The sequence below is a fragment of the Aristolochia californica genome, unplaced genomic scaffold, assembly GCF_029961685.1.
Source record: "Aristolochia californica isolate CCGP_79_NKW_82.1479 unplaced genomic scaffold, dmAriCali1.0.hap1 SCAF_3, whole genome shotgun sequence".
NCBI classification, from domain to species: domain Eukaryota; kingdom Viridiplantae; phylum Streptophyta; class Magnoliopsida; order Piperales; family Aristolochiaceae; genus Aristolochia; species Aristolochia californica.
The window spans coordinates 7,821,745-7,847,049 of NW_027181992.1; the positions used below are offsets into that span (position 1 = coordinate 7,821,745).

Sequence of the window (25,305 nt, forward strand, 5' to 3'; positions counted from 1 at the left end):
ATACAGTTTTCTACCCCATCTTGGTATGAAAATCTTACTTAGAAAATTATAAGATTTTAATAAAAAATTTCAATTAGAAAAATATTTAAAAAAACATGAGACATAGTTTATAGAAACTTATTTCTATAATTTTTTTTTTATTTTTACGAGAGGAAAATTTTTTTTTTTGTTTACTTTATGATCTCGCATGTGCGAGATCATCTTCGCGCGGGGGAGGGGGGAGATTATTTCTCCCCTGAACTTAGTTCAAGATTTTCACCGAGACAACACGGAGGGAAGGGGGTTACGGCACCGGGGAGGACCTATTATCGGGGATGACAACTGCAACGGAGGTGGCGGCGACGGAAGCGGCGGTGATGGAAGCGGCGGCGATAGAAACAGAGGCGACAACAAGGAGAGGAAGAAATCAAACGGACGACCGACGAACAACTGTGACGGCAACAACAGCCGATGGGAGGGGCTCAGTGGTGACGAGGGGAGGAAAAATCCCCCCCCCCCCCCCCGCTCTCGATCCCGCTCCTGATCCCGACCGATCAGACTCACTTCGAGCCGCCTCGTGAGCTGACAAACCGAACTTGGCTTCGGTCGAGCTCGAACTCGAGCCGCTCACGAGCCGGCTCGGTTGGAAGCCACCCCTAGTTAGAACAACCAAAGGTTGCTCTTGCTACCTTATATAGAGTCAATGATGTAAGGAATTAAACACCCTAATTTAATACTATTGAGAGCAGTAATAATCGCATAAGAAGAAATAATCAAGCAAGAACATACATATATTGTACAGGTTCGCCTCAAGGTGAAACTACGTTATGATCTTCCACCGCTATAATAATTCACTATAATGTATAAAAAATTTACAAGAGAAATCGCACATACTCGAACTCTCAATATTTTTTTCTAACCTTTTTCTCACTGAACTCATGATCATCAATCACCCGTTATTCCGCGCGGTGACTTTACGTAAGATGTTAATTAAACTCCACAACTTAACAGAAAAGTCTATCACTTTTACACTTAATTTATATTTTTATTATAAATAAATCTAATATTGCACTAAAAAAGAAGGATGGCCCACCTCAACATTTTCCCTCTCGATTTGGGAGGATGGAGGGAGGAGATTAGCCCTCCCTTTAAAAAAAATCAAGTACGTTTTAAGTGACTCTAAAGGGTGGTGGATTTGTACTCACCTTTGTTTTCATCTTTGAATGTCAACAAAACGAGATGAAGGAAAAGAAAGATCAAATCACCGAATGGATTGACAACGCAAGGACAGTGATATACAACTCTTAAAGCTTAAAAGACAAAGCTCAATTAAAAACAAGTGTGAGAATTCTAAGGATTTCTTCTCAAGAGCCACCAGTCCAAGGACAAGAAGAAACGAATAACCAAAACTGTCCACTCCTACAGGAATTTGGAATATCTTATTTCTGGGGGGTAGTATTGTCAATTCAACCGAGAGGTCGCCCAACCTAGGTTTAAATACCTTATTTCGACCACAGGACTGAACCGCTTCCGTCAATAAACTTTACCCTTTTCACCCCACCGTCAATCGCACTACGACGGCTGCACATGGGACACGTGGAAGGATGTAGTTGGGTGAGGAGTGGAGCCCTAGGGGCTAAAAGAAGCGAGCTACGAACATAATCCAGAGAGAGAAAACACTAGAAAAACCTTGTCTATAAACACGTATCTAGAAGGGAAAAAAAAAAAACCCTCTGCAATCTGTTTTCCTTCGATGACCCTTCTCTCTCTAGATAGAAGGTACATTCTCTTTCCCCTTGCTTTCTCTCTCCTCCCCTGGACATCTTCAACCGGAAAATCCAAACTTCCCTTCCTCCGACCGTCGGAAATCTGACGTCGCCTTGTCGGAAACGGCGTCGATTGGCCGGAAATTTTGACCTTCGTATTTCGTCAAATCCTCCTGAAACCTTTGAGGAAACAGGATAGACACACAAAGAAAAAAAAAAAAAAATCCTATTCCGTTTTCCATCTCACTTTTCCTTTTTTTACTCTCGACCATACTCTCTATCGGCGCGTTATTTTTAACCAGCGAACACTTGTTTTTTTTTTTTCCCTTCCCCTGGCGTCATCGTCTTTGGAGGTATGTTGCACGATTTCGCTTGTCAGTGCTACTCTGTTCTGATTGCCTGCGATTTTCAAACTCTGAAGACCTTACTGTGCTCCATGCTCCAATTTGAGACTACCTGTTAGGTTTTGGGCGTGGAGATATGACATCTATAGGGTTTTTGTGTCTTCTCTTTCTTAATTAACCGATCTATGATGTATGTTATTTGATTTGGTAGTTACAGTAGTTGATATGATACAAATTTGTAACTCCCCTCTGTTGGCTTTCTGGATCAGTTTTGCGTTAAATACTGTCGTTTTAATGGCAATTCACTATCTGCAATCGCCGAAAATTCGAATCTTATATTTCTTTGCCGCACTTCTATTTGTTGCTCTTCTTTCTTCTAATGTTTGAGAAGTTTTGCTATCTTTCGCTTATGTGCTTGGTTAAATTTTGAACAGAATTTTCAAATTACGTCACTTGTTTAAGATGACCAGCCTGAATATGAATTTTTTTGGATGTGGAGAAAGCTTAAACGTTTTACTTTTGATTCAATCAGTCTGCACCTGGTTTATTGCCGTCTGTCTGTGTAGATACACTACTAGCTCGAAGACTAGCTGAGCAATTTCAATGTAAAGAATGGCATTTTTTAGAGACAGCAGGAACCAAACGGATTCTAGCCATATCTTTGGTGACAAAGGCCAAGATAGTGGCATTGAGAGAGTTTATTCTTCAGTAGAGAATGGTTACGTGGGTATGAATTCAAGTGACAAAGAAGATGAAGTCAAAATAGCTAACCATTACCCTAGCGATGAGGAAGCTGTGGAAGACTCTTCTCGATTAGATAATGGGGCTAAAAGTGCCAGTCATGTTGATCGGGGAGAAGCGAATTTTGCTCAATCTGGAAGGAGAGCAGCTCTGGTCGGAAAATGGGGTTCCTCATTTTGGAAAGACTGCAAACCTATGTTCTGTAAGGATATGTCTGACACAAAAAATGAGGATTCTGATTACAAGCATGAAGTTGCATGGGATGAAAATTGTTCTGATTCTGAGGGGCACAAAGATGGTGAAGAGTTTCAAAAGGTTCAGGCTGATGTTCCCGCTGATGAAATGTCTTCTGATGATTATTATGAGCAGGATGGTGAAGAACAGAGCGACACTTTGCATTACAATAGAGAGTTGAACCAAACCACTGCTTCCACTTCAAGAGCTATTGCTAGGCCTGTTGCTGTAAGCAAGAAAAATTCAAGGGCTTCAAAAAAAAGCTATGACGAGGATTATGAAGATGAAGATTTTGATGATGAAGATGAAGAAGATGGTACATGACTTTCCTTTCTGAAAATTCTATCTTTTACTGTAATTAGTTTCACTTAGATCCTTCTTGTTTGTGGTTGCAGAAGATGACCCTGATGATGCAGATTTTGAGCCAGGGTATGAAGGCACGACTACTCGTTCACGTAATAAGGTAGTGTGTTATCGTTTTATGTTAAAAAATTAGTATCTTCTTTGATTTTTATTCCATATAACTATTTTGCCTTTTGAATACTCTGCAAACAGTTGTAATATTGACAGATACTTATGTAGGGTTAATTTAGTTTCTCTTTCGAAAATATGTTCCATCTTTTTCTTTTTTCATCTCCTCAATCATTGCCAGGATAAGGACTGGGAGATGGGTGGTTCTGAAGAGGAAGAGGAAGATGATGATTTTGATATATCTGATGAAGATGATGTGGATTTTATTGACAAACCTCGGCGTGGAAAACAGCGCAAAGTTGGACCGTCTCTTAAATCTAACAAAGAAACTAAATCATTCTCTTCTCAAAATAGAAGAAAAAGAGCCAAAACATTTATTGATGCTGATGAGTCATCATCAAGGGATTCAGAAAATGATAGTGATGAGGAGTTTGAACATAGAACAAAACGAGTTGGACAGGCTCGTAAGAAGACTGGTGGTCGATCCATGATGTCTACAAATATTATTGCAAGTAATAATGAGGTTCGAACCTCAAGTAGATCTGTTCGAAAGATTTCATATGCTGAAAGTGAAGAGAGTGAAGATGTTGAAGAGGGGAAAACAAAGAAAAGCCAAAAGGTGTGTGTGGTCCATTTACCTGTAAATGGTTTGAATATTTGTGTTTTGTTGCTGTCTTCATCCCACTTAAATGGATACTGTGATTGTCAAGCATTCTTTTTCTCTGAATTCTGGTTGTTCTTACTTGGTGTGGACTTGAGCATGAGAATAGAATGTAGCTTGAAAAAATATCTAGTCTGTTGCCAAAAAAACAGTTGTGGATTATTGAATCAGAATTTATTTCAGTTGTTCTTTTAGGTCGGAGCGTATTGCCATTGTAATAAAGTCGGTATCTTGATTGATCCAGGGTTTTGCTTCTGAAGGTTGGATGTGAACTTTGGACCATTATGATTTAATTGTAAAGGCCTTGGTTGCTAGGTCCTCATGGTTAACTTGATTGACAAGCAGCCATATTTGTGTTAGACTTAATTCTTTTGCATTTTCCTGATTATTTAAAATTCTTTCCTATACAGTCTTATGGACTAAAGTAATTGTGTATGCATTTCATTTTATGAGTACTTCCTCTCCTCTTCTCTTGTTTTTTTTTTTTTTTTTTTTTTGGAAGAATACCAGTGCTTTCAACTATTTGCCAAAAGTTGAAGAAAAGGGAGTTTTATGTGTAATTTGTTTAATTACTTTATTTTAACTGGGTTTTAGATTTTTGAAAATCTTAGTTACTGTATTGACCTGTTGCTTTAGCTGGGAAAATGTTTCAGCAATAAATACCCAATAGGCAGCACCCTCACCCCTTGGGTCCTCATGTTTTATTCTCTTCCTTTGGCTTGCATGTGCTTGTATTATTAATGCGTGTGTGGGTTTAATCTTGTTTCTGCTTCTCTAACATTTAGGTTTGTTGAGCCTTATGTACTTTTCTCCTCTGTTTTGGTGTCTATGGTTCTTTGCAGTTATTTCTTCTTTAACAATGTTCTTTACATAATGTGTTATTCTCGTTTGGCTAGTTAAAATAAATTGTAGGAACTTGTGTTGTCCTCAATGTACTACTAAGTGTGGTTCCTGAACTTCCTTCCCTTCATACTTTTTTTTTTTTTTTTTTCATCCAATACTATCTAGTGTGTAGAGCAGGGGGAGTATGTCTAACTTCAGCTATCTGGGTTGTATTTAATACTTTCTTCTGGGGTTCAATACCTCATTTGCATGATTGCATCTATCCAATTTCTGATGGATGATTGCATCCATCCATTTCTTATGTATTATTCAATTTTAGACCATATACTTGTGTTTTGAATAATTTTTAGACAATGTTTTTTGTCTGGTTAGTAGATCTGTAGACACAATGAATGGCTTGAGTAACACCATCTTGATGTGGTTCTTGTCAATAATGAGCAGTTCTTCAAATGCTGTTTAAGATGTAATCTTATTGTTGTTGTTTTTTCTTTTGTTTGCTTGTAGTTGTTGTTTGTGTTGCCCCTCTTGTTAATTGAGGCGCTTATATCTCCTCTCTTAATGTAACCTTTTCTGCCACTAAAAAAATAGTATTGAGCCAGTTGTCTGCATAACAATTTTTGGAGAACAGCTCAGGTAACTGTTTCCTTTATAAACATCTAAGATAAGGTTTGGGAGGTATGAATTCATGCATGATTTGTTTTCTGTATATATTAGTTAGTTATTATTTGCTTATATATTGTTCTAAAATGATGTCTGTAACCACGAGTTAGTTTGTTTTGTAACTATTTCTGATGTGACGAAGTTTTGTTATATGAGCTTCATTCTTAGGGGAAAAAAAAATGGTTTCTGTTATCTGACTGGAAACAGCCTTCCCAGGAAGAAGCTGAAGAGGATGACGGGGATTCAATTGAGAAAGTCTTATGGCACCAGCCAAAAGGGACAGCTGAAGAAGCTCTAAGGAATCACAGGCCAACAGAACCCACTGCATTGAGCCCCATGCTAGACTCTGAACCAGACTGGAGTGAAGTCGAATTCTTCATAAAATGGAAAGGCCAGTCATACTTACACTGCCAATGGAAATCATTTTCTGAACTTCAAAATGTAAGCCTTCCGGTGTTTATGGGGGCCACATCTAGCTGTTGTTAAGGTGTATTTCAGTTCTCGTAGTATTATGCTGGGAAGTTTTCCATTTGGATTTATTATGTAAAATTTATGTATTTTTGTCTTTCAAACAATTTCTTTACTTTTTTGCCTATTGGAGAGTTCCCTTTATTGGTTTTAATGTGGTATCCTCTTTATATGCCTGTGTGCAGCTTACTGGCTTCAAGAAAGTTATAAATTATACAAAAAGAGTGATGGAGGAAAGGAAGTATAGAAATGCCCTCTCGCGTGAAGAGGTAATCACCACCTTTTTTTATTTTTAGCCATCAGAAGAAGAAAAAGAATGAATAACAAAAGAACTTTTGCTTCTGTTGCCACATTGGGGAATGGGGGTGGGCTTTCTTGTGTGAGTTATTGGGTGGAAGTTGTGCGAGGTTTTTGCATGTAGTTTGTGCGTGGAATCAAGATTCAAAGAAAAAATGGCTTTATATGAAAACTTTTCTTTATGCAATAAAAACAAGTGAATAGTAATAGAACTTATTGTAGCATATATTGAGTATTGTTGCTTGTTATGCGGGGCATGGGAGGTATGGGGTTTAACGTGAACAAAAAAAAGATCACGAAGATGGTACAAAATGTATGTAAATGCTCATTGAAATGCATCTTTTCAGAATTTTAAAAAAAGGGGATGGTAATGGTTTGGCAATATATGATCAAAATTAGAAAATGTTGAATGTATGGTACAAATAGGTTCAACCTTATCCAAATTGTTTCCTTCTCCGACCCTCTTGGTATTGCGGACTCCATGACGGCCGAGCTCCACGACCTCCTTAATGGGCTCCGTGTTTTTCGCGATCATTGTACGGGCCCCATTCACATCGAGAGAGATTCTAAGGTGGTGATCGGTTGGTGTGAGCAATCCTCAACGCCTTTGTGGCGCCATTGAGACACTTTTTTTTTAAATTATGGAAATTGTCAGCCTGTTTGATTGTTTGTGGTCTTACATCCCGAGATCAACAAATTCTGTGGCCAATGGTTTGGCCAAATAGGGAGCTTCCTTGCAATCTCTTGTTGTTAGGGGTTAGCTCCTCCTTTTTTGTTTCCTTTGGTTCTTTCTCTTAATAAAATCACCTTTAATCAAAAGTAGGTTCAACTTTATGATGTCTTAGGAAGAAAGTTATGTTTTGTATGATTGAGATCTTACATGTTATGTGGCTGTGCTGCATAGGCTTCATAGTTTCAGATGAATTGCAATATATGAATCGGCATATCGACTGTCTTGAGTTTTAATTAGATTCATGTTGAAGCAATCAAGCTCTGTTGCATTATATATTGAAGTGGAAAGCTCTATTGTCGCTATAATATCCATTTGCAACTGGGTTGGTCTTTGCTCAAAGGTCAATTTTGGGTAAGAAGGGGCTGGGGTGGGGGGTTCTACTATGAGGTCTTGGGTTCAAGTCTCACTAGGGTAAGGGTTGTCAACATTCAAAAGAAAATCCATTTGCAAGAAAGTCATCAATGCAGTGTGGTCTGCATTGGGATCTTGTGATTGATCTGGATTACTCCATATGCATTTGCGCTTGCCTACTTAACCTGTCTGCTATGAACTGCATTGGGTTCCTCTTCTATTTTGCTTTTTTCTTTTGTAATTGAACATTTGGTAGAGTGAATATTTTGTCCAAAAAAAATGGTAGAGTGAATATTGCATCTAAGACTACTTACTGCGATCAAATATCCTTTTTATTTTCTTCTTTCATCTAAGATTCTGGTGCACTACCCTGTAAGGCCATGTCTACTTATGTATTATCTAGTTAAATTTGGAAGTTCGTGGAAGCATCTACTTGAGGCTTGTTAAATTTGGAAGTTTTGGTGGAATCATCTACTTACTTGAGGTTTGTTTTTTGTCAGGCTGAGGTTCATGATGTGAGCAAGGAAATGGAACTAGATCTCCTTAAGCAATATAGTCAGGTCCTTATACCTGCATTGTGTTTTGTGTGCAAGTTTTCTTCCTTTGAAATTGTCTATCCTCTTTAATTTCTTTTCAGACACTCTAATATCAAATCTTATTTTCAGGTGGAAAGGATATTTGCTGATAGACTCAATAAAAGTGGTGGGGATGATGTCACACCTGAGTATTTGGTAAAGTGGCGAGGGCTCTCATATGCTGAGGCAACATGGTAAGTGATTTTCTCTTCTTCACCATGATTGACCTACTAGTGACTTTAGCAAGTCAACCTGGCCAGGGGTTGCTATTGACACCTTTGTGTACCGGATGTGGAGGTGGCAGGCAACTCTCTCTCTTTCTATTTTTCTCTCTTACACTGTAATTCTGGAAGATACAACAGAAATCAATTTTCTGAAATTCTATATTCCAGCTATATAATTGCGCTTCCCTGTCTCATGGTTTCTCATCATCTTGAGAACTTGTATTCCATATTAGAATTCGAAGTAACTATACTCCACAATGAATTCTAAGTACAATAAACCCTCTTCAAGTATACTTATATGTAATCGTGGCCACCCTAATGCTTCTCAAAAATTTCTATTTTATGATTCTTATTTGTATGTCTTTTTGCCAGGGAGAAAGATACTGATATTGCATTTGCTCAAGATGCTATTGATGAGTACAAGGTTTGAGCTTACTTGTTTGATTTTAAGAAAGTTTCAATCATTTCATATCTCTTTTTTATCTTTCTGTGATCTCAAGTCTTTCTTCTTGGCGTTGGCATATTAATGTGTTTTTTCTCATTACTTCTGTGTTTATTTCCTTTCCCTGTTTGTTTGAACAGGCCCGTGAAGTTACTATGGCTGTCCAAGGGAAGATGGTGGACTTACAGCGTAAGAAAAGCAAAGGTCTGTATTTGCCCCTGCACTTTGTGAAAAGGGTAACCATCAGTTTCACTTTAACTTGTATGCTTCTCTAGGGTGTTACAAGCTAAAACATAAATAAGCCTTAAGAAAGGTAGATGAACATGATTTCATTGGGTACTTTTGATGGGATTACCTGTATTCCCCTCATGCTTAATGGTCCTATACTCTGCACAAGGCCAACGACTTACCCGATTAGCTTGCTCATGAAGACATTTCTCAACAACATCTTGTTGTGAGATATGCTTATCTTCTGTGATTCTTTTTTTTTTTTTTTTTTTTTTACACTATTTTGTATTTTAATGTATTTTTTGACTTTTTTTGCTTTTATTTCTTTTTAATCTTGAAGTTTGGTATTTTGCATTTTGGGGCCCCTTTTTACTTCCTCTTCCCTCTCTCAATGAATCTTTTCTCCAATCTTTTTTTTCTTTTGAAAAAGATGTATATATTAACAGAGAGATTTACAAAGAATCGAGGAGCAAGTCCCTAATAACTAGAGATTGAAGGGTTGCTCCCAACTTGGCTAATACATCTACTGTCGAGTTAGTAGATCTTGGAATGTGAGACCAAATACAAGAAAATTGAGAGGCAATTTCAAGAATCTTTCGAAAAGAGTCCCAATGGCGCCACAGGGGGGGGGGGGGGGGGGTCACATTCGCACCAACCAATTACCACCTTTGAGTCCCCCTCAATGTGAAAGGGACCACTACAATTGTCTTTGAAAACACGAAGCCCATTGAGAAGACCCTGGAGTTCAGCCAATTACCACCTTTGAGTCCCCCTCAATGTGAAGAGGACCACTGCAATTGTCTTTGAAAACACGGAGCCCATTGAGAAGACCCTGGAGTTCAGCCGTCCTTTAGTCAGCAATTCCTAACGGGCCAACATACGAGAAACACTGATTTCCGGAGGGATCCGAGATAACTCCCCCAAAGCCAGCAATTCCAGGATTGCCGAGAGAAGAACCATCAAAATTTAACTTCAGGAAACCATGCTCTAGGGGGTTCCATTTCTGCATGACAAGGATCTTGGTTCCAAACCACATTTTTGCTATGTTGTTTCAATTATCGCGAATAGAGGAACCATCAAAGGAGGAGAAGGGCTTCTTGGTTAGGAGCCATGCTGAATTTTGGCCTGACACACGATCAACGACCCTTACCGCAGAGTCACTTCTAGCATCAAAACGCTTGCGGTTGCGCTCATTCCAAAGCCCCCACGGAATGAAACCAGTGCAAATGGATATTATAAGCTTTCCAAGCCCAGGAAAGGGAGTGCCAATGAGCAACTTGCTAAAAGAGGTCAGATCTGTTGGCATGCAGAATTGCAGCCTTGTCTTACTGAGGATGGCTCCTTACCAAGAGACAAACAAAGATATGGCTCCTTCTCCCATCTTTTAGACAAACAAAAAGCATACACTATTTTGAAACAAAGAGAAACACTTATTTATTGCTTCTTCTTGCTTTTAAAAATCAGCACATTCATCTTTAAAAAAAATGTACATTCTTAAACTAAGAAGTGTGTCTCATTTTGTATTTTATCGCATCAAAAGCTGTATTTGGAAGTAAAATTTCTTACTACCTACCTTTCAGATGTATAACTGGGCCGTTAATGTTTACTTGTGCATCTACCTGTCAACTTGCTTGGCAGTTCATAATTGCAGTGGTAAAGCATAATGTGAATTTAAATTGTGTTAAGAAAGTAAAATGGAAATTCAAGAAAGAAGGCCGCCTCAAAAAAAAAAATTTAACCAAAAAAAATGTTAATTTCTTCATCATGTTGTTATTCTTGATTAGTTTGATGTTTATATTTGTTTTATTTTTAATAATATGTTTATATTTTATTGCCTTCATGTTTTGTAGAGATTGTGACAGTAGAATTCTAATTTCATATGCTTGATGTCTTTATAGTTTTTGTTTTGTGCTGTGTTATTTTATATTATGTAATCCATTTTGATTTAGCAATGGGGTCTCTTTACAAGCATTGTTGATGGAAAAGAGAAATACTTCCACTAACTTGTTATAATTTGAATATAATGAGTCTTTATTTATAATAGAGGAAACAAGTAGAATCCAATTACTATTAAACTACCTTTATCCCAGTTACACCTAAAGTTAAATACTAAAAGATAAGTCCTAAAACAATTGAACAACTGAATGTAAATAAATGACTAACATAACTAAAACACCTTTAACTAAGATTCTTTTGTGAGAGCTCCTTCCATGGGACTATTCTTAGACTCCACCATATTAATTCTGGCTCTGTGAAATTTTTAGCTATGAGAGTCATGTAAGACTCTTCCATACTTGTTCTTTAACACTCCCCCCCCCCCCCCCCCCCCCCCCAAGTTGGAGTTTATAACTTCAGCTTAGAAAAAGATTCTTGGTCTTCAATTTTTTTATGGTGAAAAAAATTCTTCATAGATGCAAAAACTTTTATTTTTTGTGCTCCCCCCTTTTTGAATATTTCGGTCACATAAAAATTATCACAACATATGGAACAAAATACCTATTTCTTGTACTACTAATTCTACTTCTCCCCCTCAAGTTGGGGATAAAAAGGATATAGAAATAGCTTGGACAAAACATCTTATGGGAGAAGAAAATCATTGTTAGCCATACGAAAAGAGCTCCATAAACCAGTAAAAAATGGTCAAAGTATGAAACACACTTTACTCAATTTTAAGGTAGAAAACGACCCAAATTTAGGGTACAATAAAGAGACCAACTTTTTTAGGGTTACTCAAACACAAATCACCTCTTGGGTGATGAACAAAAGACTTGATTCAAGCTGGATGTTGGGCGATCAACTCATAAACTTTTTAGGTAGTGGGTCTAGGCATTACTCTGAAGTGATTAAAACATAAGATGATAAACTGAAGAAATACTATAGGAAAGCAACTTCAACCGGAAGGAGGCAACTATGCAACATGCATACTTCTAAAGTGACCTTTTTTTTTTTTTGAAAACTACGGTAGACTTAACGGTAAAACTTAATAAATTTGACCAAGTATAACTTTTTTGGGGTGACCACATTTTTTTGGAGTTAAGTATGCAGAAAATACACAACCAAGTAACAAAAACGCAAAACTTGAAAACAACATCGAAACAAGATATTGCATACCTTGAATGAGTACATCATGGAGTGATTAAGTCTGACTAAAATTCTCAGAGTAGAAAAGCAATTTGGCTAAAAAACTGGGATTTAAGGAGAAAAGGAAACTCAATTCACGTCAATGCATGAAAAGATAATAGGAAAGAAAATAGGAAAAAAAAGAGATTTTTGGTAGAACTGATATTTGGTATTTCTGATATCGATATCTCAAAAATATAGATTAAATCACTAACAGTTTGTTGTTCAAGAAACTAGACTCAAAGAGTTTTAAATTGACACCTAATTTGACATAAAAAGTTTCGTTTTTGAATCTTTTATGACCTCTTGATTTTCTTCATTCTGCAACTTGATCCTTACCGACTCCAATGCAAATATCTCTTTAAATATATATCAGATTGCCATGAAAATTTCTCCTTTCCACACTAGACTTCAATACCTTTCATCTAAGTATAACTCTTCTTCATAGAATAGACTTCTTTTGTGAGAAAGAATCTGATAAATTTCAGACTCTTTAATCTGGCCAAACTAAGTACTCTTTCTTCTTTGGCCAGTATAATCATTGACTCTTCCGAGATTGATATCTCACTCTAGAAAACTCAAATTGAGAATGGGTCAGACAAGTAAGAAAATAGACTTACAAATCTTTCTTTTGATGTATAATTCTCTATATAAAGTCTCGTTCTTAATGGTATAAAATGCCTGGAAGTTGAAGCTTTTTGCTGTTGCTCGAACCTCTCTTATAGTCTGACCTTTGTTGCTTTAAATATCAATTTTTTTTGTGGAAAACTACGATTTCCAAACTTCTTTTTGCATTGGAAAGTAACTCAAAGATTCTTCCGTCAATATATAATTTGCACTATGAAAAGTTCAGTATGGAGGTGCTAACGACAAGAAAAGACGAACTTAAACTACTAGAGATGGTAAGAAAGACAAGACGAACTTAAACTACTAGAGATGGTAAATAAAAAAAGGATCGCATTATCTCTATGAGTTGACCGAGTCAACGCAGAGAACCCGCTCTAATACCTTGTTGAATTTCTAGAAAAGAGAAAAACTTCACTAACTTGTTGTAATTTGAGTACACTAAGCCTCTATTTATAATAGAGAAAACAAGTAGAATCTAATTACAATCAAACTACCTTTATCTTTGTTACACCCAAAGTTAAACACTAAGCGATAAGTCCTCGAACAATTGAATAACTGAACATAAATAAAAAACTAACATAACTAAAACACCTTTAACTGTGACTCTTCTGTGAGACCTCCTTCCTCCTTCCATGGGAGTCTTCTTAGACTCCACCATATTAATTTTGGCTCTATGAGATTTCTTAGCGTGAGAGTCATGTAAGACTCTTCCATACTTGCTCTTCAACAGTTGAAGGGAACCCCATTGCTATTCCCTCACTTGTTTGGTCACTAGCAATTTTCTTGCTATATTCCTCTGCCTTAGGAGAGTTATTGTTTTGGTTCTTCTGACAAAAATCTTAGTTATCACTATTCCATAAAAAAACTCTCTTTTTAACACATTGTTCCAGGAAACCTCATTTTCATTTCTTAGGCTTATTTTGCTGTTTAGCAAATCTTTTTCCTGTGTTTCCTCTCCCTTTAAGAGTTCTATATCATTGTCTTCCTTTAAAGAAAATCTTCTTTTGTTACTGTTTCAGGAAAAAATGTTCTGTAGTTTTCTAAAGTTTTCTATCTCCTACTATATGTGATGCTTCTTTTTGTAATTTCATATATATTTCATTGCTGAGTTCAATTTGAAAATTTACATTGTTTAGCTAGTCTGCGCAAGCTTGATGAGCAGCCTGAATGGTTGAAAGGAGGTAAACTTCGTGATTATCAGCTTGAGGGTTTGAATTTTCTAGTTAACAGGTTTGCTGCCACTCTATTGGTCCCAGTTGTTAATTTGTTTTATGCATTGACTCAATGTCTTCCAGACCAATTAGTTCTTCCTTCTCTTGCAGTTGGCGAAATGATACTAATGTTATTCTTGCTGATGAGATGGGGCTTGGTAAAACTGTTCAGTCAGTTTCCATGCTAGGATTTTTACAGGTGTTGTGATTTTATCTTTTCACTGGCATTTTTCTTTATAATGCTGGCTTCTGATTTCTTTCCTCATTTTTGTTTATTTGTATTACTTCTATTACTTCTATTAGTTTCTTTCCTTACTCTTCTTCTTTCTGCAGCATGCCCAGCAAATTAATGGGCCTTTCCTTGTTGTTGTGCCTCTGTCCACTTTGTCAAATTGGGCAAAGGAGTTTAAGAAGTGGCTCCCTGAAATGAATGTGGTTATTTATGTTGGAAACCGTGCCAGCCGAGAGGTACCTTAGGAAATGTCAATTAGTACCTTTTTTGTTCATTAGCTTACTGGGTTATGTCAAATTTGAAGGTGCTCCCTCTTGCTTAAGTGTCTTCATTTTACCTATGTTGGCAGGTTTGCCAACAGTATGAGTTTTACTCTGATAAGAATGGTGGTAAGCACATTAAGTTCAACTCTTTATTGACTACCTATGAAGTAGTTTTGAAGGACAAAGCTGTTTTCTCCAAGATCAAGTGGAACTATCTCATGGTTGATGAGGCACACAGGCTAAAGAATTGTGAAGCTTCATTGTATACAACACTTTCGGTATGAAATTGCTAATATAAGTTTTCTCATTTGACCTGGCTTTATGATGTTGTTCTTGCTCTTATTGGATGAAGCTGCATCCTGTCATTTAAAAGTCAAAAGTGATTACTGATCTTTTTTTCCCTGACAGGAATTTAGCACTAAAAACAAGTTGCTTATAACTGGTACACCACTACAGAACAGTGTTGAGGAGCTTTGGTAATTGATTTTGTCTTCATAAGACGGAGTGGCATATTAACATCTAGAAAAAGATTGTTAGCAACTGGTCAACTTGATTTCTTCTAACAAGATTTTTCTGTTGCTATGTGTAGGGCTCTATTGCATTTCCTTGACTCTGAAAAATTCAAGAACAAAGATGATTTTGTTTTGAAATACAAGAATTTGAGTTCATTCAATGAATTTGAGGTAATCTTTCATAAATCATGTTCTTTGTCCTTTTAAGCATCTGACATTCCTGAGTGATAGAGATATTAAATGCTGCTTAGAGGATTTTTATCAATTCTAAAATCTGGGTTTTTTCTTCACTTTAGCTTGCTAATCTGCACAAGGAACTAAGGCCACATATCCTCAGAAGGGTTATTAAAGATGTGGAGAAATCTTTGCCTCCCAAAATTGAGCGCATCCTCAGAGTAGAGATGTCCCCTCTCCAGAAACAGTAAGATCTATTAAGTTGTAGGAAAATGTGTAACCATGAAGCTGGTTGTTACTGAGTAATTTTTATTTTTACATGATTCAAGGTATTATAAATGGATTTTAGAGCGCAACTTTCAGAACCTGAATAAAGGAGTGCGGGGGAATCAGGTGTGTATATGTGTTTTGCTCCATGAATCATATTTTAATTTGAAGTTTCTATTTCTCAGAGCAACTAAAGTATGACAAGTCCTCTGTACCAATGAAAACAATACAGAATCAGTCTTAGATTAGTTGAGAATATCTTAAATGGGTGGGTGCTGAATTTGTCAAATCTTGTTGAGCCTGCAGGTTTCACTTCTAAACATTGTTGTGGAGTTGAAAAAGTGCTGTAATCATCCGTTTCTATTTGAGAGTGCAGATCATGGGTATGGTGGTGATACTAACATCACTGATAGCAGTAAAGTTGAACGCATTGTATTAAGCAGTGGGAAGCTAGTAATACTGGACAAGCTTCTTATCCGGTTACGTGAAACCAATCATCGTGTTCTAATATTTTCTCAGGTACGTTGGTGAAAAAGAAGCTTACTGATTTTTACATTTCTTAATCTACATGTTTCCTTTTGTTGCATGTCATTTTTAAAAGCTACATATAGTGGTTATAGCCTTCCCAAATTTTTTTTTTTTGCAATTTGTTTATTTCTTTTCCTGTTGGTAAACTGCATTGTGGTCTATGCATTGTCTGTTTTGGAATTTCTATGATCATAGTATACTGGTGTACTTCTTAATACTTGGAAAGTCATCTGCACACGTACTCATGGTCCTTGCATGTTGACCACATTGTGCAGATGGTCAGGATGTTGGATATACTTGCAGAGTACTTGTCTTTCAGGGGCTTCCAGTTTCAGAGACTTGATGGTAGTACAAGAGCTGATCTCCGTCATCAGGCTATGGAGCATTTCAATGCTCCTGGGAGTGAAGATTTCTGTTTTCTTTTGTCAACTCGTGCTGGTGGGCTTGGCATCAATCTTGCTACGGCTGACACTGTCATAATCTTTGATTCTGATTGGAATCCTCAAAATGACTTACAGGTTTAAAATTGAATATGATAAGCTATTTCTTTCCTTATTTCAATTTATCCTTATCTGTACATCCAACCCCAACTTAGTTCAGCTCTTGTGATTTTTCAGATGGTTATGTGGTAATACTTGTTTGCACTCTTAAGTTGCAAATTATTGTGTTTTATCTCAGGCAATGAGTCGAGCTCATAGGATTGGGCAACAAGAAGTTGTTAATATTTACCGTTTTGTCACAAGCAAAAGTGTAGAGGAAGATATACTTGAACGAGCTAAGAAAAAAATGGTGAGCATTGAAATTGCTCTTTTTCTTGTATATTTTAGTAAACCTTAGAATACTGACTTTTTATTTCTGTTACCTGCTCAATAGGTTCTTGACCACCTTGTCATTCAGAAACTAAATGCTGAGGGAAGACTTGAAAAAAAAGAAGCAAAAAAAGGAAGTTCTATGTTTGATAAGGTACTTGAAGACATGGCATTTTTCTTCTTTTTTTTTTATCACAGTTTTATTAGTTAAAAAAATAATGAATAGTACAAGAGGAAGATATAAACTCAAAAAGAAGTCCCATTTAAAACATTGGCAAGGGTCATTTTCAAACATTGGCAAGGGCCATTTTTAAACATTGGCGAGGGTCATTTTTAAACATTGGCAAGGGCCATTTTTAAACATTGGCGAGGGTCATTTTTAAACATTGGCAAGGGCCATTTTTAAACATTGGCGAGGGTCATTTTTAAACATTGGCAAGGGCCATTTTTAAACATTGGCGAGGGTCATTTTTAAACATTGGCAAGGGCCATTTATTAAAGCGAAATCAGCAGTCACTGATGAGGCGTCTCTAAGATATTGGACTGTCAGTTGTGTGGATTCTGCAGCTTCATTATGATCATTGTAATCCTGTGATATTTATTTTGATAATTGCAGAATGAGCTGTCAGCCATATTAAGGTTTGGAGCAGAGGAACTGTTTAAGGAAGATAAAAATGATGAGGAAAGCAAGAAGAAGCTTGAAAGTCTAGATATTGATGAGATCCTTGAGAGAGCAGAAAAAGTTGAATGCAAGGGAGGTGAAGGAGAGCAAGAGAGCGAGTTGCTTAGTGCTTTTAAGGCAAGTCATATCATATAAGTTAGCCTTGATATTTGCTGTTGTCAATATTCACTTGATGTTCTTGTACTTGTTCTTCCACAGGTTGCAAATTTCTCCTCAGCTGAAGATGATGCGACTTTCTGGAGCCGCTGGATCCAGCCTCAGGCTGTTGCAGAGGCTGAAGTATGTGATTACTTTGCCTTGAGTGCATAAGTTTCTTTCGTATTCTTCAGTTTTTTTTTTTATTTTTTTGTCCAATCTCTGGAATGAGATTTAAGTTGTGTTATCCAGGAAGCATTAGCTCCTCGTGCTGCAAGAAATACTAAAAGCTATGCTGAAGCTATCCAGCCAGAGAAGAGTAGTAAAAGGAAAAAGAGAGGAGCTGAGATTCAAGAGAGAGCACCAAAGCGTGGGAACAGAACTTCTGATAGTTCAAATCTCTTGCCGATGATTGAAGGGGCTGTTGCACAAATAAGGGGTTGGTCGTATGGCAATTTATCAAAGAAAGATGCCACACTCTTTGCCCGTGCTGTAAGATCTCTTACTTTTTTTACTTGAACCTCTTCTTTTTCCTGGTTTGGCAGTCCAGAAACTTTCCAAATTTAGTTTATCTTTTTACCCTTTCCTTCTTTTTATTGAACATAGTGTCAATGTCTAGATCTGATTGCAGTAGGAAGGCATCTACTTTTTTTGTTTTTCTAATATGAAAGTTAATGATAGTACTAAGGTGATGTGAGGACCTCAAGGGATGCAGGTTAAACATTTATTTTTCTCTAGAAGTTTTATAGTTGAGAGTTGAAGCAAAATAGTAACTTAAGATTTTTGTATGAAGTAGCACAAGAAGCCTGACGTTCTGTTATTTTTTTTTTTCAATATTTGAAAGGAAAAAATAAATAAAGAGCATAATCAATGATATTCAGAATAGACATGGTGCACAGTGGAGCCCTCTCTACGAACATGAACTAATAATTTGAAGAGGACCATCTAGGAGTCATAAGCTTGGTTTATGTCATTTTTCCATCTATGTTCATGTTACTTGTGAGGGATTGATTCTCCTGTAGTTGTTGCTGGTACATGTTCACCACGCTCTATCTCTTCATTTTCCTTACATTCTCTTGAAAATCAGGTTAAGAAATTTGGTAATCTGAGTCAAATCAGCTCGGTAGTGGCAGAGGTTGGTGGTGCAATTGAAGCAGCTCTTCCTGATGCTCAGATTGAGCTATTTGATGCTTTAATCGATGGTTGTAGGGAGGCAGTTAAATGGAATCCTGACACCAAGGTTTACTTAGATGCTTTCCATATGCACTCATCTTTAGTATCTTGTCTATGAAAGATTACTTATAGCAATAAACCTATATCATTTCATTTTTTTAGGGAATTTTGCTGGATTTTTTTGGTGTCCCTGTAAAAGCTCAAGAGTTGCTAGATCGTGTAGAGGAGCTCCAGCTTCTAGCAAAAAGAATTAAGAGATACCAAGATCCAGTGGCACAATTTCGACTAGTAGCACACATTAGAGGTGCAGCATGGTCTAAAGGTTGTGGCTGGAACCAAGGTAAGGAAATTGACCTTTCACAACCATATCTGTTTTTTTTTTTTTTGCCATATTTAATGGAGAAGTGATCCACTTTCTTTTTTCTGCTGAGCTTTTATTAGTTGATGATGCGAGGTTGCTTTTGGGTGTTCATTACCATGGGTTTGGAAATTGGGAAAAGATAAGGTTAGATGCAACACTAGGGCTTACAAGGAAGATTGCTCCAGCAATACTTGGCAATGGTGAAACTTTTCTTCCTCGTGCCCCTAACCTGGATCAACGGGCTTCTGCTCTTTTAAAGAAGGTATTTGTTGATTTTGTGAATCCAGACTTCTCTATTTCTGTGGTCTGTTTACTTTCTTCTGTTTTCTCTCAAAGGAGGCTCCAATGTTCTGAAGTATTCCAGATGTGGTTTGGTTTACTTACGTCAGAATGGGGTATTAATTTTTGTAAGCTTATCTTTGGATTAACAGAGAGACCTTATGGGTCTTGATATGACCATCTTAGGCAGTCAAATGATTTAAATGGTTTCTCACCTTAAGGACAAGGGAGAAGTCTCGCCATTAATTAATATTTTGATGCTGCTGTTGTATTTTATTTACTTTCTTATCTGATTATATTATTTTTATTTTGAAAGGATTACCTGAACATCTGTAAGGGAAATAACACGGTACGAATTGGACTTTTGTTGTCTATCTAAACTTTGCTGGATGAGAATTTAAGTAGGATGGTCCTGATAAAGGATGGTAGCAGAGCTGCTTTAGGGCTGGTTTTGCTAACACGGTTGTGCCATCCTGTGAAAGTAAGAACCTAGTCTTACTGCCCGTCCCTGTCCAACTGCAAGTGGGCTGGTCATTCATTCCAGTTTCGTTTTCAAAACAATAATCTTTTATACTGCTAATTACGTACTGTTAAAATTTTTGTTTCTTACAATATACTTAAAATGATTCTCAAACTTGATCCAATTTGCTTTGACTTGTCCAAGTTAACTCTGTCAGAGTGGTTCCGTCCACTCTTGTTAGAGTTTGTGGTCTGAGTTAGGTACTTGGCTTTCCGCACCTTAAACGGCTAGTTTTTTCGAGTTGTATTGGCTAGGTATCTGACTCAGAACTCCGAAGTTAAGCGAACTTGGGCAAGAGTAATTCTAGGATGGGTGACCTTCTGGGAAGTACTCTTGCCTAGGACTTTGACATGGTATCAGAGCTAGGCACGCTACGGCCCGCGTTCGTATCCCGTGAGAAGCGGCTCCAGAATGGGCGGGGGTGGGTGTCAGAGTGGTTCCGTCCACTCTTGTTAGAGTTTGTGGTCTTTAGAGTTTGTGGTCTGAGTTAGGTACTTGGCTTTCCGCACCTTAAACGGCTAGTCTTTTTGGGTTGTATTGCCTAGGTATCTGACTCAGAACTCGTAGTTAAGCGAGCCTGGGCGAGAGTAATTCTAGGATGGGTGACCTCCTAGGAAGTACTATTGCCTAGGACTTTGACAAACTTGTGTCACTATGGAGCTCGAGTAATATTTAAAAACTCAAGTTTAAAAAACATGGTGCAAAACTTGGAAGATTCGAGTTAACAATGAATACTCAGATTGAGTCATTTCATAGTTAGCAAGTGAAAAACTTAGGCTTTTCTATTTTGAATTTTTTGTTTTTTATTTAAGATTATTAATTTCGTAACAGGATGTTTAGAATTGTTTATTTATAATCTGTCACTTTTGTTCGGCTGTTTCTTCTTTTCTCTCTTCATGTTGTACCTTATATTCATTGTACTCCTGCTTCACTTGGGAGCTCTCTTAATGACATCCTTTGTTTCTCATTGTTATTGAAAAAGAGTTTTCATTTTTGCAAACTCTTAAACTCAAAAGTAATACTTTTTTGGAAAAAACTCAATTGATTACTACCTTTATTTACTTATTATGTTTTTCCTCTAATTGTTGTTTAGATTCATTATCCTGTCCTTTGACTCTTCATCAATTTTGGTATGTTGATATCTCTAGTGCTCTTTACTCATTTATTTCTTATGCCGTTAGTGCCACAACATAGAGCTTCTTTATTTTGTCCTAATATGAAATTTGTAATCTGTACTCCTTATGATGTAGCTCAATTATAATTGCATGCACAATTTAGAAGATGTTTAAATTCGTTAATACCAAAAGCCTTAGATGGTATGATTCTATATTTGTTTATTAAAAATAGATATTGTTATATTTTCAATCATTTAAGTGTATATGTATATTTAATATAAGAAAATAAATGGCCTTACCTCCACTGTTTTATCAAGTCTTCACTTCTTTGCTCAGTCTAGACTTGAATTTCTTTTTGAATTAAGAAATCTGGCTGTGGAAAGTTTCCTTTTTGAAACTGTGATTGAAAAAGCAACTATACAGTTAAAAGTTAAACGTTATATATAGTTTTTTTTTTAACGAAAACATTGTATATAGTTGTGTGAAGCTAAAGAAGCATTTACATATAAAACTTGACCTTGCCACATTTCTGTCCTTGGTTTGTTCCGTAGCTCCATTCCATCTCCTCCCTGCATAGAAAAAACTTGACCCTGTGATAGAACCTACTGAAGGTCCTATCTTTTTCAGCCAACAGTTAGAAAAAACTAAGAGAGATGAGAATGCTGGAATTTGTGATGTGTAAAGCTTAAGAGATGGTTGAGGGATGTTCATGGGATTAATTTGATGGAATAATGGAGTGATTGAAGAAGTATACCAGAGCTCCTTAAGAGTGTAGGGGGGATGTGTGAGGAATTGGAGGAAGGGAGCAAGAGTGCTCAAGGGGATGAGGAGATGGACGCAGAGTGGCTAGGGGACGAGTCTGGGGGAGAGCAGAGAGAGCAAGGCAATAGAAATTTGAGAAAAAGTTTATCGGTTTCTTCCTTTAGCCAAAACTCCTATTTTTATTTTTTTCATTGCATTGTTTGGGAAACTCATATTTCAATTAGGATTCCTTGATTAAAGAAATCAAGGAAAAGATTAGATTAATTGAGGAGAGGTTTAAGGAAATAGCTAAATTGGTAAAAATCCATCTCTGGAGATCTTCTCAAAAAGAGGAAAGTAGGACTTGCTTTGACCATTCTCTTGGAAATCCAGATTTACCCCTGAGTTATCTATTTCAATTTGAAGAGAGCAAGAAATTCACAAAAGTCCAGATTTGCCTCTAGACCCACCCCCTTGCTCCTTGGGATGTGTGCCACCTCCACCTCCTAATTTTGGGTGGCACCTCCTCTTCTTTCTATTTCTTCTTTTCTTCTTAGTTTGTTTTTTTAAGGGCTTAGTTGAGTTTTCCATCACCCTGTCCTTTTTTTAACAAGACAGGGGGGTTGATTCCCATGTTGCCTGCAGTGCTGCCATCTGAGTGGAGGTGGACTATCCTTGCCTTCTTCTAATTTTTAAGGAACAAAGCAATAGTTTTGGATTGTAGGAGTCAATGATAACTTAGAAGAATTTAATCAGTAGAGGTCTTAAAGTTTTATTCATAAAAAAAAGAGGTTTAAAAGTTTTTGTCTTTATTCAATCTGATCCTCTGTGCATACCTAGTTGGAAGTTTCATGGTGCAATACTTCTATGACCAGGAAATTGCAGCCGTTGGTGGCAAGAGCTCAAAAGTCAAAACAAGTCGCAATGAAGCAGAGAGCAATTTAAAAGTGTTAAGTATGCGTTCAAAAGAGGCCCAAGGGAGACGGAATATTAGAACAAAAAAAGAGCCCCTTCAAAAGAAAAGAAGAACTGAATCTCAGGCAAAGGAGGAGGGTGAGATCTCTGAATCAGAGCAAGATAGGTATCAGCAGTTCAAGGAGGAAAAATGGAGAGAGTGGTGTTCTGGGGTTATGTCTGACAAGATGAAGACCCTGAAGCGTCTACAGAAGTTGCAGACAACCAGTGAAGATCTTCCAAAAGAGGAGGTATCCTAGCCTTTCCTTTTCCTGTAGCTTTTCTGCTTTTTCAGCTGTATCTCAATGAGCTTTGATACCTATCCATCTATTTTTTTCAGGTGCTATTCAAGATTCGTAATTATCTGCAGCTTCTTGGGAGAAGGATAGATGAAATTTTACAGGAATACGAGGAACATAAGAGGCCTAGTAAGTTCTTGAAATTTGCTTTCTCTATGCATTTGATGCTTTGCTCTTGTGAGTTTCAGCCTGTCACCTGTATGTATGTAGACTGAACTCTCATAGGATCATATGACCAAATTCCTTCTATTTGTTTGTGAAATTGTTATAAAATAAATTATGGTTCCTGCTTTTATAGGGATGACAATGCGGTTGTGGAATTATGTTTCATCCTTCTCAAATTTGAGTGGAGAGAGACTTGCACAGATTTACTCCAAACTGAAACAAGAGCAACAAGCTGCAGTGGGAGTGGGACCTTCCCACCTTAATGGTTCTGGCCCAAGCGATCGAGAAACTGATCTGTATCAGTCTAGTTCCTTTATCAATGGCGTTCGTAAGCAAAGACCCTATAAAAAGTTTTCTTCCCATTCTTCAGAACCATTTCACAAGGATCAGACTGGGAAGTCAGTAGCTTGGAAGCGGAGGAGAAGAGAACATGTGGATGGTTACCACCAACCTGTAGGTAATGGTAGTCGTGTACAGGATCCAAACTCTGCTGGTATTCTAGGTCGTAGTCCAGCAGACAGTAGGCACTATACTAATGAGAGACCGAACAGAACTCGTCAGACCCGTTTTCCTCCAGGGCAACTGAAATAGTTATTGGGAACTTGATCAGCTTATTGATCCTCTTTGTGAAAGAAGACCTTCTTAGCTGGTACATTTTACTAGAAGAAATTTTTTTCCTCCAGGGAAATAAAGCCTTATGGAGCCCCCCTTATTAGAAGCACGAACTGATAAAAAGAGGTGCTGCATGGCCACGAAGGTGGTGTACAGGAAAGGGTTCTGGCATCACGGGCGTGATGAAATTGTGATTATGAGAGGCATTTCTTTACAAAAGTTAGTACAGGAAAATGAGAGTAGCAACAGTGGCAACTGGATCTGTTGTAGTTTCTTTTTGGAGAAGAGATGAAGTGTTGTTTTTACACAGAAAAGGGGAGAAGTACAAAAAAATGTACGTTTTCAAATCCATGAGAATAGCTATACATATAAACTGATATTCTTTTCTCCAGATCCTTTTGTACATTAAAGCTGTTCACATAATTTTGCATTCCCCTTTTTCAGTTGAAACTATGTATGTATGGCTCCTTTACTTTTCTGCTCCCTTTTCTCCTGCAATGATGGAACCGTGTTGAGGAAGGGCATGCCAAAGTAATGCTGACATCTTGGGGAGGGCTTGCTTTTCTTTATGTACATATGAGATGCCTTTTTTGTGTTTTGTTTCAGAGACATTTTATGGGATATCGAAGCCCGTTTTATTCATCAAGGACAGTTGAGAAACTCAATGTGTTCGTTTGTCACAGATCAAAATCACCAGTGAGTTTTCTGAGTGCTACGAGGTTTGAAGTGTAGGACAGTAATTTGTGAATACATCGGTTTATTGACAATGACATGTGAGAGTGAGACTAAGAAATCTCCTTGCTTTAGCAAATCTGTTTTTTTAGGCCCTTTTAGTGTCTTTTCTAGCAAAGTTAGAAAGATATTTTTAGTAGAAATATATTTTTTGGGACAATTAGTGCCTCATATTTCTTAGAATTTTTTTTTATTTAGAAATTCTTACCAGAAAAAATCATTCAGTGAAATACCAATTTTTATTTGTCAAGGATGTCAAGGAGATTGCTCTTCGTACCTATGACGACCACTATGAATTCGTTGTAATGCTATTTGACCGATTCCCCCAATACTTTTCAAAACCTGATAAATGATATATTTCAGCTGTTTTTTAAGGTTAGTACTTTTTTTTTTTAAAAAAGAAAAATGTCGTTCTAATCCATTGTTGGTCCTTGGAAGATCGTATGTCACACCTATCAATGGTCCATAAAGTTCTCGACCATAATTTTCAAATAAAGATGTTCAAGAATAATTATGGACAACATGTTATCACGGTCTCTGTGGGTACGGACATAATTTAAGCCATGGTGGACCCGCTAGAACTAGAACCAACAAAGAAATTGTGTGGCTTTCTTGGGCTAATGGGATATGTTATGTCCTAGGATTTACAGACTTACTTAATTGAACATATAATAAAGAGGAAGAAAGTGTTGGCTGAGGTAGCTCCTCAAGAGGGGTGAATTGAGATTCTAATTTAAATTTTAGTTTTTTACATAGAAAAATTAAATAGAAGTAACA

The 25,305-nt window shown here is 37.1% G+C and overlaps 1 protein-coding gene across 2 annotated transcripts; it reads left to right on the forward strand.

Moving 5' to 3' along the window:
* The first annotated feature begins 1,657 nt into the window (after window positions 1-1,657).
* Window positions 1,658-24,607, forward strand: LOC137958480 (protein CHROMATIN REMODELING 5-like). Of its 2 annotated transcripts, none has more exons than XM_068805524.1 (31): window positions 1,658-2,098; window positions 2,656-3,380; window positions 3,460-3,527; window positions 3,717-4,154; window positions 5,907-6,140; window positions 6,353-6,436; window positions 8,049-8,108; window positions 8,214-8,317; window positions 8,720-8,771; window positions 8,930-8,993; window positions 13,901-13,994; window positions 14,087-14,174; window positions 14,309-14,443; window positions 14,557-14,748; window positions 14,879-14,946; window positions 15,060-15,153; window positions 15,279-15,403; window positions 15,486-15,549; window positions 15,730-15,942; window positions 16,227-16,469; window positions 16,630-16,740; window positions 16,825-16,914; window positions 17,377-17,559; window positions 17,641-17,721; window positions 17,830-18,069; window positions 18,665-18,817; window positions 18,913-19,090; window positions 19,192-19,373; window positions 22,642-22,971; window positions 23,061-23,148; window positions 23,318-24,607. In XM_068805524.1, exons 2-31 carry the CDS (start codon window positions 2,702-2,704, stop codon window positions 23,773-23,775), a joined length of 5,193 nt encoding a protein of 1,730 aa, XP_068661625.1. In that variant the 5' UTR covers window positions 1,658-2,098; window positions 2,656-2,701; the 3' UTR covers window positions 23,776-24,607. The 2 variants fall into 2 exon arrangements, with proteins under 2 accessions (XP_068661625.1, XP_068661626.1); XM_068805525.1 differs by having other exon boundaries at window positions 5,916-6,140.
* Window positions 24,608-25,305: the final 698 nt, after the last annotated feature.

Bases quoted from the DNA above. Each gene is read 5' to 3' on its own strand.
- LOC137958480 (XM_068805524.1), top strand. From the start codon at position 2,702: ATGGCATTTTTTAGAGACAGCAGGAACCAAACGGATTCTAGCCATATC. The intron at 8,318-8,719 runs GTAAGTGATTTT...TCTTTTTGCCAG, and splicing joins TCATATGCTGAGGCAACATG to GGAGAAAGATACTGATATTG. The intron at 15,404-15,485 runs GTAAGATCTATT...ACATGATTCAAG, and splicing joins ATGTCCCCTCTCCAGAAACA to GTATTATAAATGGATTTTAG.